Raw genomic sequence first — 15,023 nt, forward strand, 5'->3', positions numbered from 1 at the left:
TTTTTGAACTGAATGTTTTCAGTGGCTGAACTTTCAACCTGAACATTCAAAGAAGTAGCCTAAATACAGTCCTAATCTCCTTTTGCAGCTGGAACTCCATTTCTAATTAACATATGGGCTTCAGCTGAAATTACTCTTCAAAGGAGGCATCTCAGGTCTTAACGCTGTGAGCAGAATATGCCAGTGCTGATGTGCAAGGAAGCAGTATTACCCTGACTGCCTTATTCCTCATCCACTCCTCTCTTCTGCTAACACAAATATTTATAAAGTCATAAACAAGGTGTAGCAAAGGATTGAGACGTTGGTAGTTAATTTTAGTTGAGATCAGTTCCTCAAGCTGATTCACTGAATGGCCACATGGTATGTAGGCAATGTTCTGCACCAGGTCCAGCACAAGTGGCCAAGAAAGGGCCAGGAGGTTTTCAGAGCCTGCTAGGAGAAATAGTAGTACTTCGCCCAAATTAAACTTCCATGAAAACTTGAGGCACTTGGCCATTTTACTGTATCTGTTGAAAATATTTATCCAAATATCAGGCACCTCTTCCTTCCAGCTCTCCAGATCGGTTCTTCAGGCTGTCTGCAGCAGCCGCATTTTTGTGTGTGTAGAAGAATGCGTGGCTCCGCTTCAGCAATTTATTCTCTGTTTTTAAAGAAATGTCGTTTCTAGTATTACAGCAGTCATTCATTATTACTGGATATTGGAAAGGAGGAAATTGCTCTGTAACCCTTAGTATTGCCTGTTGTGCCTTCCTCAAGTGGGTTACCTCAAATGGTAGGTGCTGGCCAGCATTACTCACTCCAGCTGAGCGAGGCTGAGGAGTGATGTGAGCAGCTCTGTTACTCTAGCTGGACGAGCTGCAGCCTCCAGTAGGCATTTAGCAATGTGCAAAGAGAGCATTAACCTCTTCAGCAAGCGTGCCTTAATGGAGGAAAATATCTTCACTAATGGAGTCTCTCGACATTGCTAAGCGAATTGCTTCCAAGTAGAGAACAGTCCAAATGGTAGAGGTTGCCTCTCTCCATTTCTTTTACCTCTACCCCTGTGAGCTAAGGTGGTGTGCCACAGCGTTGCTGAACGTGGAGGGCAGTGTGCCCTCCCAGTGCTAGTGCTGGCAGTGAGCTGAATAGCATGCAGAGGGTGGACTCTGATTTCTCCCCTTCTTCTTTCAGGCTACAGACTTTTTTGACTTTATCATTGTTGCCGTTCATATTGTGAAGCTATCATAGTGTGAAAATACCAAACCAAAATTATTGTAGATGCTTGTTTTGAAAATAGGCGTGCCATGTTTTTAATATGTACTACATTTACAGAGTTACAGCTTTGGGTAGATGGTACAGTTCAGGGTTTGTTGTTTTTTTTTTTTTTTTTCAAATGTAACTTAACGTATCATCTAATTTTCAAATCGGGTAGCACAAAGATGGACACAAGTATGTTACCTCTGGGAGCCTTCCTATTAGGAAGTCTCGAGCAGAAAGCTCTAGCGAGGTGCTGTGATGCTTCTGGAAAGAATGGTCCGAGCACATCTCTGGCATAAATTTCAGATAACTGATGTCAGTTTAAGGTAGATAAAAATTATTTTTAGTTGGTAAGAGGCTGTTTTGGGAATGCTAGCATAACTTTTTCTGGGAAAATCTACGAAGTGATCTACAAAATCCATATTGTGGAGTTTGATAGGATGGTGTTTATATTTAGGTTAAAATAACGTTTTCCAAAACTAATTTCCTCAGCCAGCACTCCTTTGGAAAACCAGATGGCTTTTGGGCCAATTTAGAGGTAATTTGTATTTTGTGGACCTTGGTGCTGCCACAAGAAATCTGTGAAACCACAAATCTGCTGCACGTTGATTTAAACCAGTTTGCAATCATTGAATGGAATATAAAATACTTTAAGAATGGCTCAAGTTTCATTCTAAAGCGAGATTGAGAGCCTTAACTGAGACGGTCGCCCGAGTTCTGGAAGCTGTTTTCCAATAGCAAAGAATGGATCCTGAAGCAACCGCTCCCCGGTGGAAGCAGCAGGCGGCTGGTGGAGCAGGCTGTGTCACTGCCTGCTGCTGAGGTGTGACAGCAAGTGCCCTGACTGCTCACCTTTCTGAGCACAGCTGAGGTGTAAGAATGGCACTCAAATTTAAAATGAGAAGTAAAGCATGAAATTTCAAGATAACCCGCTGTGTACTTTTTAGGTTTTTAATGAATGAAAAAGATCAGCGTGCGGCCAGTGCTCCGTGCAGCAGCATAACTGGCTTTGTCTGGAACCTATAGTACTCCTTCATGTCTTGTGTACTGTAGACCTGCCAGGAGCGTAATGGGCAGGGGGAAAGAAAGAAACGCTAACAAATGTTTGCGAAGGCAATGTGAAAGAATTTTACATCTGCCTTTGACTTAATCTTAGTTTTGTGCTTGTAACTCTTGTTCTCTGGCAAGTTTGTTTTTTTTTTTTACGGAATGTTTCAGTAGTCATTACATGGCCTAGTTTTGAAAGCATTTCATCATTTTTAGTGCTTCCACATGTGAATCAAAACTAAGAATGTTTAGTACTTGTCTGTCATTACTCTGAAGTTTCTCTGTGGGAATAATAACTTCTGATATCCATGTAGTGATTGCTCAAGCCTACGCTTCTTATTCAAGTAAATATGCATCATATCCAAGTACTTTTTTTCTGATCTGCTTGTATTAGCTATTAGCATAGCTTCTCAGTGTTTCCTGTTAACTGGAGTCACTGTCCTAGGCTTGGTTGTAATGTGAAGAAGCAGATTGTCTCCTGTTCCTGCTAGGCTTGACGGTGGCATGAGCATACTATGCTAAGATCTCATAATGCCTCTTGGATTTCTGAAAAACAGTAGGTCATTATTCTAGGGAAATGCTGACCTACTCTTTTACTGAAGAACTTGTCCTGCATTCCACTTACTTTCCCGTTTTTAGTATCGTGGTTCGTATTCCTCTTGTTCACAGTCATATAACATCCTTGTGGCAAGTACAGCAGTTGCTTACCTGGAAAAGTAATATTAGAAAAGTGTGTATTTTTAGCTGCCTTTTGATGTGATGTAGCAGCTGAAAACAAGGAGGGGAGGCAGTATGAGGTGATCTGACAGCGCTGCCAGTCACGACTTGGGAACCACCGCTTTGGACTTGAAACCAAAATGTGGGGAAGCCATTTTTACAAGCCTGAGTATGCCCACTGTGTCTGGCACTTGAATGATCCAGATGCTGTGGCCTTGCTCTTATTTCTTAAAAGCTTCATTTGAGGGTCTTCCTCTGGATTCTGTTTGACAAATGTGTTTAATGGATGAAAAAGTTTTAAGAAGCCTTTCACTTATATTAAAAGCATAAGAGTATATATAAAATATGCAGGTAGTTCTGTGCCCACATGTAAAGTATAATTAGTGAAATATCCCTTTGATACTGTTAGCAGATGGTAAGTATCAAAGTGAAAAGTTACTCTTAACAACTAAGAAAAAAATACTGTTTTTTCTCTTTCTAGTAATCATGTCCACAACTCAGAGAAGGAATCTAGCAAGTTCATGCTGAGGTATATTCGCAAGTCAAGATACAGTGGCTCATGTTTTTCTGGGTAAGAAAGATATCTGTGTGCTCTTAACTATGACAAAAAGTAGTTAAACTTTAAAACTTAACTTTCAGAAAGTATTTTGTCAAGCTGATATGGTGGTAATTTTGTGAGTGGTTTGTTTTTGTTTGTTTTTAGTTGGGTTTTGGAGGCTTTTGGGCAAGCCTAGAGGATTTCCAACCCACTTAACAGCCTAAACATATTTTGGAGTAATAGTACAAAGGAAGAGGAATAGCAAGCAACTTTCAAATAAAATACATTACTGAACAGTGCATGCCTGGTCAGAAAAGCAATTCTGATTACCTGTCACAAAAACTTCAGTTTCTAGCCTGATTTCTGAAGTGAATGGAGGTAATATGTTGTCTCTTCACATCCCAAAATCTTAAAATTTGTTTCTTGGCTTCGGATGAATAACAACAATTGGGTAGTAGATGTCACGGTGATAAATTTATTTATCTTGGTGACTTGGAAGAGGAAGAAATGGAGAACATGAAAGAACAGTGGGTAGAACTTAACCTTGTATATACTGTGTTAACAAGCTGGCACATCAAGCATATGCTTCCTCATAATTGTGGATAATCTGTGACACTCTACAAGCAGCTGTTATTGCTGTGGTGGCACAACACCTGGTTGAATGGTTCCTACAAATCTAAATGATCTGTAATTATTTCTGTTGTACTTAAGACTCCCTCAGTCTACCAACTTGCTCCAAACAACTCCCAGAAATATTAATGTAGAAATTTTTTTCTTCAATCAGGAAGAGTTTTCTTGCTTATGTGCTCACACACATTCACTTTTAACACATGCAGAGAGCTCTGTAGTGCTTTCTACATACAAGGCTTCCTATCTTTGCAAATTTTCTCCATCTGAAAGTGTTTTATTTTTAAAGTGTCTTCCTTCTTAATAACTGCTTAGATGTAATTGAGATTATCATTAGCACTGTCTTTTAGGTAACTTGTGCCAACATCCCCAGGTATGGTTAAGATCTGGTTATTTTTTTCCCCTTCTATCCTCCTCCCCGAGTCCACACTAGGTTCTTAAAGTTTTACTTTATGTAATTGGATGTAGATGCTTAACTTACTGCTTTTGCTGAAGTACTTGAGCAAGAGGTGGGGGGAGAAGTTTTTGTTCCTTTTGCTTTCCATTCACATATTAGTTAGGAGAAATTTCAAATTAATTGTCTAATCATGAATTTCTTGTTAACTGTACCTCCATCTCCTCCTCAATCTCAGCAAATTCTGCTATAGTAATAGGTTTTCAACTGTGCTTTAGGAACTTCTAGACTGGATTGCAAGGCTGTTGCTTTCTTGTCTATCACCCACCTTATTTCATGCGACCCAGTGGATCTAATCACTGCTTTAGATTTCTTTCTAACTGAACAGAGAAGAACTGCAGCAGCAGAGGACTGTTGCTTCAGAATAATACATCTGTAGAACAGAGCAGCTTCCACTAAGAGTTAAATAAGGTGACATGTTTTAGTCCTTTAAGTTTAGCACTCCTCTCAGAGCTTAATTAGATCTAATTTAGCACGGCATTGCCTGACTTTTTGGTACAGAATTAGCCTATTTCTCTGTGTCCTGGGGCAGTCTTGTGATTTTTGGCAGTCTTGTTCCAATTATCAAACTTGGTTTCTGAAGAAGCAGTTGTGGAATACACACTGCTAATGTTTTTCTTTTTACTTCACGATTCACTGTCACTGTGCTTTTGCTGCAGAGCTGCTTTCTTTTTAAGTGCCATTGCTAAAGATAGAAAAGCTCCCTGGGCTCTTTCATGCTTTCATGCCTTAAGTAATAAAGCCAGACAATTTTTAGATGTTTTCTATCTGTGGCGTTACTAATGTATCGGAGACTTTAGAATTCTAAAGTTCTGCTGATATCTTACTGCCTTTGTTCCTTTTTTTTTTCATGATTGCCTTACCTAAGAATGCTGAACACTTCTTTCCCTCCCTGCCCCACGTTTCTGTTTTTGTGCTATTTTTTAATCTTGTTAACTGTAGCTTGAAATTTTCCTTACCTGCAGCCGGAACTTTCAATTCTGGATGGTATATCTAGACACTTGTAGTACACTTGTTGGCTTTTGCCAGTTGTTTTCATTGTTGGGAGTTACCTCAATTGTTCTTTGTCAGAATTTGTTTTACTGCTGCTTACTGAAAGCTTATCTGGGAGTCATGCATTACATGTGACACTTAAAGTGAAGAATTTAAGACTGCGTGTTTCTTCTCTATCATGTACAAATCTGCAGTCTTGCCTACATTTTTAATAACCCAACAGAAATATAGATGGGCCTGCAACAAGTGTTTGTAATTTCCCAAACACATTTTTTCTTGATGATTCTTCTGTGTCACAAAATGATGTGCTGCATGTTGTTGCTATACAACCATAAAAGCAGAGGGCACTTTTTCAACTATATTGTGTTCAGTTAACAAAGTCATCTTTGTAATTTAATTGGTTACTGAGAGTTTATTCTAGTTTTTTAAACTGTTTTTATTTTAATATTTCTTCTTCTCTTGAACTTAGATAACATAATCCATGGATAAAGTGGGAAAGATGTGGAACAATTTCAAGTACAGGTGCCAGAATCTCTTCAGTCATGAAGGTGGAAGCCAAAATGAAAATGTAGTCGTTGACTCCAGTAGTTGCTCATCTACTAAAGACAAAACTGTCCAGATAACTGGTTTGGCTCAACAGCAACCCAGCAGCCCTCTGAGAGAAAATATTGCTTTGCAATTAGGTTTGAGTCCTTCAAAGAATTCTGTCAGGCGGAACCAAAACTGTGTCACAGAAATTCCTCAGATCGTTGAGATAAGTATTGAGAAAGAGAACGACTCATGTGTCACCACGGGAGCTAGGCTTGCTCGACGGGACTCTTATTCTCGTCATGCTCCTTGGGGTGGGAAGAAGAAACATTCCTGCTCTACCAAAACCCAGAGCTCTTTGGATACCGAAAAAAGATTTGGTAGAACGCGAAGTGGTTTGCAGAGGAGAGAGAGAAGGTATGGAGTGAGTTCTGTACATGATATGGATGCAGTGTCGAGCAGGACGGTGGGCAGCCGTTCTCTGCGACAGCGTCTGCAGGATACTGTTGGACTGTGTTTTCCCATGCGAACTTACAACAAGCAGTCCAAACCTCTGTTTTCTAACAAAAGAAAGATCCATCTCTCTGAACTAATGCTTGAGAAATGCCCTTTTCCTGCAGGCTCAGATCTGGCTCAGAAGTGGCATCTGATTAAACAGCACACAGCTCCCGTGAGTCCGCACTCAACTTTTTTTGATACATTTGATCCTTCCTTGGTTTCCACGGAAGATGAAGAAGACAGGCTGAGAGAGAGACGTAGACTCAGTATTGAAGAAGGGGTTGATCCCCCTCCCAATGCCCAAATACATACTTTTGAAGCTACAGCACAGGTTAATCCGTTATATAAACTGGGACCAAAGTTAGCCCCTGGTATGACTGAGCTGACCGGGGACAAAAACGTAACTCCTGCAGGAAACTGTGACTCTGAAGAGGACACAACAACACTTTGTCTGCAGTCGCGCAAGCAGAAGCAGCGCCAGATGTCTGGAGAGAGCCACGGCCATATCAGCAAGCAGGGGGCTTGGAAGGTGCACACTCAGATAGATTACATCCATTGCCTTGTGCCAGACTTACTTCAGATCACAGGTAACCCGTGTTACTGGGGTGTAATGGACCGTTACGAAGCAGAAGCACTTCTGGAAGGTAAACCCGAAGGCACTTTTTTGCTCAGGGATTCTGCGCAAGAGGACTACCTCTTCTCTGTGAGCTTCCGTCGTTATAACCGATCGCTGCACGCACGCATTGAGCAGTGGAATCACAACTTTAGTTTTGATGCCCACGATCCCTGTGTGTTTCACTCCTCCACTGTTACAGGGCTTCTGGAACACTACAAAGACCCTAGCTCTTGCATGTTCTTTGAACCGTTGCTAACTGTATCTCTAAACAGGACTTTCCCCTTTAGTCTGCAGTACATCTGCCGGGCAGTAATCTGCAGGTGCACTACGTACGATGGAATTGATGACCTTCCGTTACCTTCAATGTTGCAAGACTTTTTAAAGGAGTATCACTATAAACAAAAAGTCAGGGTGCGATGGCTGGAGCGGGAACCTATAAAAACAAAGTAAATGGAAATCAGAGTCCCCAGTAAGCTTACAGAATATGCTTTTTTTGTGTGTTACAGTTTAACTGCGGCAAACGCACCAACAACGTCTAGCTTTTTGCAATATCCTATTGAAGCTGAGTGTTAGTATCCTGTCAGATGCTGCCTGCTGTTAATCAGACGAAGTTGTGATGCCTCTTGGAAACAATAAGCAGACACAATTCTGCACGTTTTTCATTAAGGCCTAGTGAAAATATTTTTGCTAATTCCTAAATATTTCGTTTTTATAGCTGTAGTAATTGGATGAAGAAACTATGAGGCATTTTCCATGGGGCATTCGTGTAATGCTAATGAAGAAAGACTTTATTGGAGGAGCATTTTTGCTCATATTTAAAGTATTTTTTTAAATGTTGTCTTTAAACTTTCCACTATTCAAAGTACTAATTTAGCTCACGGTTAAGTTTCCGAACAGTAGTGAATAAGAGTATTCTCTTTTTATCAAGAGCAGTTCACAAGAAGCAGGGATGACCTGCAGTCCATTAAGAGTTAATGGCGTTTTTTGGATGCTAGCAGATGAATCATGCTTTTCTCAGTGTATAGGGTTTCCTAATCATTAAGACTTGAATATGCCTGCTCAGTACTGTAATTCTATTTTAAACACTTGGAGATTTAAGTGGCATTGTTAGCAAAAGTAATGCTGTCTTGGACAGCTGAATACCTTCCAGTGTGAGTTATTGATGCAGTGGCAGGACGCAGAATTGGTTTATAGCCATGAAATGAAAGTTTTTGTATTTTTCTAAAGCCTAACTACTTGTAATTTACAATGGAAGGTAATAGTGAAGAGAAAATGTTTGTTTTTTTATTTAAAGTTGTCTGATATTTTTATGGAGAAAATTACAAGTGGTTGAATTATAATCAGAATACAAAATCTGACGTATCTGAAATAGATGTCAGATTTCAAAGGTACTGTTACACTTTATTTGTAAATATCTTTCAATTTGCGCTTTTTAAAATGTTTTAAAGTAATATGCACTGATAATAGTTTCAACAGATCACTTGGAAACAAAATTCTAAGTTCTGTTTGCTTATTTAATTGGAGACGGAACTTCAAATAGTTCTGTCTTAGACATTTTTGCACTAAAATTTTGTTGGAATGCCCTGTCCCCTGTTTAATGTTTTGTACCAATTATGAGTGCTCCCTAGTTTCTTTACCAGCTGCTACAGTATGTTATTACTTACTTCTCTATGGCAGTGACCTGTGCGAGGTAGGGAACATTTTGGCTGCAAGTACAATAAACATTATTCTTGTATGCTACACTAACCCTTCTATTGATGTATTTTTCTGCTTGCTGTGCCTTGTTCTGGCTTTTTGTGCTAATAAAGTACAGTATGTTCAGTGTTATACTTGTATATCTGCTCTGTTTTTATATATTCACGTAACTTGTAGCAGTTAACTGAATCTTTAGTAGGCTTTTCTTAGTGTAGGTAATGCACAAATACTGTGCAGCTGAATATTGGTCAGCACACCGTATTCCTGGGTTTTGTTATGTTGTGTATCGGAAACCTGATAGTGTACACCACTGAATGTTTCTGTAGTCACTGCAAAATAATGAACTTGTCTGCAAGCATCCAGCATTTTAAAGATCTTTGTAAAGTATAACTGTTAAGCAAAAAATATTCTAAAAGCGTTATTGATCCCCTGTAATAGTTGCTGAATGCGTTTTAGCCTGTTACATTGCTAACTGCTAAGCTTAATATTTTGATATTCCCCAATGAGTAAGGAATGACTATTCCTGTAAATTGACAGTACGGCAGCGGCATTTGTTCACTTTTAGACTATTTTAATAAATAGATGTACACACAAACTGGCCAAATGTCCTGTTTTTACCAAAGAATACTGTCAATTTATGTTGGGGTATTTTTTAGTGAAAAACTGAGAGTGGAGAGGTGCAATTTCTGTTCTATCGAATATTTATCCTAAGCTATTATAAACCAAAGTATTTGACAACTTCATCTGAACTTTAGCAATGTATACATTTGTGTTGGTGGAGCTTGAAACTTTTACGTCAAGAGTGTCATCGTTTTTTCTTGAATACACAATGTACCTGAAGAAGAATGATTTAAATAACTTTGTAGTGACTGGAACAGCACTATATAGAAGCTTATACTGAAAGGGGTTGATTTGAAGCACCCAGAAAGCACTTTAAAATGTGTTTATATGCTCGTGGAAAATCTGTGATTCAGTTACACGTTCTTTGTAGTAGGTTATCTTCTTTCATATGTGTTAGGACATCAACTGTTACAGTGAAACTTTGTATGTAAATACTAAGTTTATGTAAGTATGTGTACAAATGTGCTAATGGTCACTTAAGTTTTAAACTGTGTGTGTCCTTGGATATGCAACTCCTGGTTTTAAACCTGCTCTAAGCATAGAAAGAGGAAAAAATTCACCAGCATGAAATTGCACCCAAGTGTCCCTTCGTTGTGTCGTTCTCGCTGTTCCTTTGATCAGATCTGAATTCCAGATTAGTTTACTTTAAATCTTGCTTTTGTTAGTAGTATCATACAGTTTAACCTGCAACCAAGTTTCGTCCCAACGTAGGGATCTGTTTTTTGTTTACAGCTGCTGCAGCATTGCTAGTCATAAACTGGCTGATGAGATCCTAGCTATAACATTATCAGTGTGGTCAGGAATACACATTCATTTAAGATTTTTGCGTAGTGAATATTTGGAGAAAAAATTAAACAACCCAAACCCGAACCTCAGAAAATTTGCTTTTGTATTTGTGTAAATGGTCTTCACAGAGAGGCTTTATTGCTCCCTTGAGAGAGAGAGATGCACACAATAATGATGATATATATTTCTCTACAAGTACTTTAAAGCTTTGCTTCACTGAAATATACGGAATAACTTGCTAGTGTGCCGATGTTAAAATTATGTAAATGTAATTTGAAAGTATAATAGACTTGAGTGTTGGCTACTCAAGTTGCACAATATTTTTCTAATTGCTGATTTTAGCTCTAAAGTCACTGAAACATTGGTATGTTGAGAATGTGAGTACTTGACTCCTTTGAGTACTCTAGTTTAATATTCGGCATTCTGATTTTATGTAGAAAATGTTGTAAATGTCCTGGTCAAAATACTTGCACAGGCAACTGATTTTCGTACAGTAGGATTCAATGTAATAAGGTATGCTTGCATGATTCCAATCTAATCTGCTTACGTGACAGATAAGTAGTTAATTATCGTGTGAAATGTTCTTTGGAGGTGATTTTTATCTCTGCAGAAAGGGCTATAGGTAGGGTTTACTCAGTGGAATTATTTTGCAAAAATCTTGCAAAGATACTTTGCCGTGCTTAAAAAGATCAGGTGCTACGTGGGAATTCAGATCTTTGAAAACTTAGCACAACTTGGTGGTTTTGTTACATATAAATACGTGCATCCTAATACATGAGGAAGTCAACAGCAGTTCTACTTTACCAAAAGGTGGAAATTGTGATAATCCTGATTTCCATACAATGTTAACCCAACATCAGAAGATTATTGGGCAAGTAGAACAGTGTCGCTATTGAAATGACTGTATGGAGGGTTTTATAACTGGATCATTGTAGAAGACCATTACAATAATTAAAAGAAAAGTTGGGCATTAAATTGAAATCTTTTTAGAAATCTTTTCATATCCCCTTGGAATTGGAGAAATGTAGTCTATTGACAATAACTGAGGGTCTTTCGTTGTTGTTTTTGGATCAGTTTTGCAGGAATAAACCTTCTGAAAATACTCTTGAGGATGTAGACAGTTGAGGTCCAAATAATTTTCTTGTCAGAATGTTACTTTTCTTAAGAAAATAAATTGCAAAGCCGTCTTTTGGCATTTATGTATTTAATTATTTGTGTATCTGAAAACTTCTTGCTTACAAAGGGATAGTCTTCAACTTAGAAGCATACGGTCTTTGAAAGATCTGTGTGTGTATGTAGTATATCTCCTATCTTAGACTTCATCCTGACAGTCACTCATATTGCAAGTCTATATTTAAGATTCTTCATCATTTGGAAGCAAGCAAAGATTCTGCATTTCATTAGTATAAAACCTGTTTGCTTTAGTCTCCATGTGCAAGCCAGGCTTCAAAATATTTGCAGAATGCCTTAGAGCCTATATTTGCTGTGAAATTGCATGCAAGACTGAAACTGTAAAGTCGAGAGGTGCTGAGTACCATACAGAGATGAATCTGCAGGGAGCATGCATCTTTTTCTCAAAGATAACTTGAAATACAGTGTTTAATAGAAACATACTAGCTGATTTTTCTATTATTCTTTCTAAAATAACCATCTGTCTCGTTTTAAAAATAATTCATACTTAAGATAATGAAAGTACTTACAACTCTCATTTTCCTAAAGTATTTTTGTGAAATTATATATGTGCCAAATCTTGGTCTTCACAGATCTGCATAGCCCATAGATACATATGTATGTGTGTGTCAGTAAGATGCCTCCAAGCACACGTGCGTTGATGGTCTTTATTGAAGCTACCTAAGTACATCAGTATGGTGAGCATTAATATATTGGAATTTTTAAAAATCTGTTTAAGTTCCTGTCTGCATTGCATATGTTACAAATAGGCTGGTTTTTTTTAATCTTCACCTGTAATTGCATATTATGGCCAGTGGCTTGGTCTATGTTCTGCTGCTGTTGCCACACTTACATAAGCCAGTTGTGCACAGACTGTGACCAAAGGAGATTTTTTTGTTCATAATTGCTTTTCTAAAAAACAATAGGAAGGATAGAAATGAAATTGATTGGCTTTTGAAGTATTAACTCTTACAAAGCATGCTCTAACAGCTGCTCTCCCTTTTCACAGTGACGTACAAAGAATTATTTAGCTTGACCATTGGTTGCACCTACCAAATGCACTTGGCTTCAGGTGTCTGTATTTTAAGCAGTTTTTTAATTTTTCGTTAAAAGATGGCACTAGTGAGAACTTTGAGAAGAAAATGGTTTGACATCTTCACATTAAGATGCTTAAAGCAAATGTTATGCAATGAGGTAATGATCTGTTGAGGATTCTTTTTTAAGAATAGTTACCCCTTTTGCTATGTCTTAAGACTTAAAAAGAAGTTGTCCCTTGATGTTACATTTAGAGGATGGAAATAAACGTGTTCTTTCTCTTAATTTGCTTGCATGTTGCCATACTGATCTAAATCTGGTATTTCAATGAAGCATTGCCATTTTTCTTATTTTTATATAATATTCCATTTACAAAAGTTGTATATCAGTGGGGCATCAATGCAATGAAGTCTCTGTACATTCATCATTACCTAGGTAACTATTGTGTATGTACACCCTTCAAGCTGAAGAAAAATTCACTTTGTAAAGTAAAACTCCAGCCGTTATCAGATATGTTTCTTGGGGCCAACACAATGCATTTAAGAGCTGAAACTCCTGGTGCTTGACCTTTTTTTTCCCTCGTCTTTGGTAGAAAGGAAAAAATACATAATTATGTATGTGTGATGTAGGTCATGGGACAGATTTACTTGTTAAGCGCACAGCTACACGGACAAGCAGAAACATATCTGAACTTGCTTGTCTGGAGTAAAGCAAGCTCTGATTTCTCAGTAGGAATTACAGTGTTGGTGGCACATTGGCAGAGGAAGCAGAATTAGGTTTTGTTCTTAAAACTTTTGAGAAGCCGTTCAGTTGAGCACTGTGTGTGCTTCCTGTTTGATATGGTCTTTGAACTTTTTTAGAGTCCTGAGAATTTTAATAGCTTTTGAAAGATGGGAAAATTCTTGACTGCTTTGTCACTTCTTCCTTTCGTACTGTAGCTTTGCAAAAGCATGGTGAGAGAAATTTATTATAAATGAGGATGTGGAGTCACTAACTGTATAAGCACTACTTTGTAATATCGTTATGGAGATAGCGAATTCTTATGTGATTATATTTAAACTGTTTTGGGAGAATGAATAATGACACTGTGGGCACAAATGAATTCAGATTGCACTATAAACTTTACCAGAAGCCTTCATTCTTACAAAACCATGCGATCCCTGCACAGAAGAACCATGGCTTTGGTGCTTCAGTCATTGGTAGGCATCCAGAAGAGCGGCACCCAGACAGTCCCTGGACCCGTTCCCGACATTCCAGCTGAAGGGGCCCTGGCAGGCCTGCGGGGCACTCGAGGAGTTGGCTCCCGAGCGTGCCAGCGGCACTCGGCCGTTGTGTGCCAGCGGTGGCACTCGCCTGGTGCCAGCGCCGTGTGCTGCTCTGGGTCGCATGGGCTTAGGTGGTTCTTGACCTTCTGCAGCTTCTGCGTGTCTCCATGCTGCCGAACTTGTCTTTGTTAACCGGTTGCCAAACTGTCTTGCATCTTAATAGTGAGAAAATAATGTGATCTATAGCTACCCGATTGGTGTATTAAGTAATAGATGGCTCTGTCTTAATAAATGGGGTATAAACTACAATCTTGTTTTCCTTCTATATTTGTTTGGGAGCAAAAAGTTGTGGGTTGAATGAGTTTATTTGCAGCATAATTTAAAATAGATACTTCTGCCTATGTTGCTGTACATGTCAAAGGGATAAGTAGCTGGCAGATCAAAATAATCAGCAACTCATGTTGATATTCAGTCTGCTTCTGTTGCATCTCAAATAATTGAGCAAAGAGATCAAGAACAATAATTATCCTCTTTAGAAGTTCTATCGCATTCAGAGATCTCAGCAAGGGCTTAATTTTGTGAATTTTCACTCAGATTTCAAGACCGTCCCACTCCCTCCCCTCCCCCCCCCCCCCAACAGCTATGGGCTTATGTATACATGCTTTGGGGACATGCGTGTGCATACAGCCCTAGTGGCACAGACAGAGGACCAGTCTGAGCTGTTTTCTGCCAACTGGGAGAGCTGCTTCTCTCAGCCTGATGCTGAGAACTGAGCAAAATGCTCCTTGTGTAGAGTAGTAACTGGGCACAGCAAAGGCAGCGTGACATTCTGTGAAAAGTAGTGGGGTTTTCTCAGTGCATCCATTTTCTCAGTTTGTTGATTATACTTTTTCTACAGTATTGCTCCTGAAAATACATTTTTTCCTACTCTCCTTTGCATGTTAAAGAGTTTATCATCACTAGTGGAGTCCTAGAAAATAAGTCCCTGAAAACAACACTGGTTTCAGCTGTTTTATGTTGAGATTGCCTTTGTAGTTTTATCTTCATTGAAACTTGCAGAAGGTTAATAGTCTTAAACTCTGATAAAATGAGATGATAATTGATTAATCAATGAAAGTTAAGGAATTGTTACCTCTTATAGTGACACGTTTAAAATATGAGGCTATAATTGTGTTAAACTTGTTGCAGGGATCATTA

The 15,023-nt window shown here is 38.7% G+C and overlaps 1 protein-coding gene across 2 annotated transcripts in view; it reads left to right on the forward strand.

The window, feature by feature from the left end:
• Positions 1-14,132, forward strand: part of SOCS5 (suppressor of cytokine signaling 5) — a 32,414-nt gene extending 18,282 nt beyond the window's left edge. For both annotated transcript variants that reach the window (XM_021391009.1, XM_021391010.1), the window contains 2 exons: positions 3,482-3,571; positions 6,082-14,132. In XM_021391009.1, the coding sequence (XP_021246684.1) occupies positions 6,094-7,704 (1,611 nt within the window). In that variant the 5' untranslated portion in view covers positions 3,482-3,571; positions 6,082-6,093 and the 3' untranslated portion in view covers positions 7,705-14,132. The remainder of the gene's footprint in view (positions 1-3,481; positions 3,572-6,081) is intronic.

The sequence above is a fragment of the Numida meleagris genome, chromosome 3 (genome assembly GCF_002078875.1).
Source record: "Numida meleagris isolate 19003 breed g44 Domestic line chromosome 3, NumMel1.0, whole genome shotgun sequence".
Lineage (NCBI taxonomy): Eukaryota > Metazoa > Chordata > Aves > Galliformes > Numididae > Numida > Numida meleagris.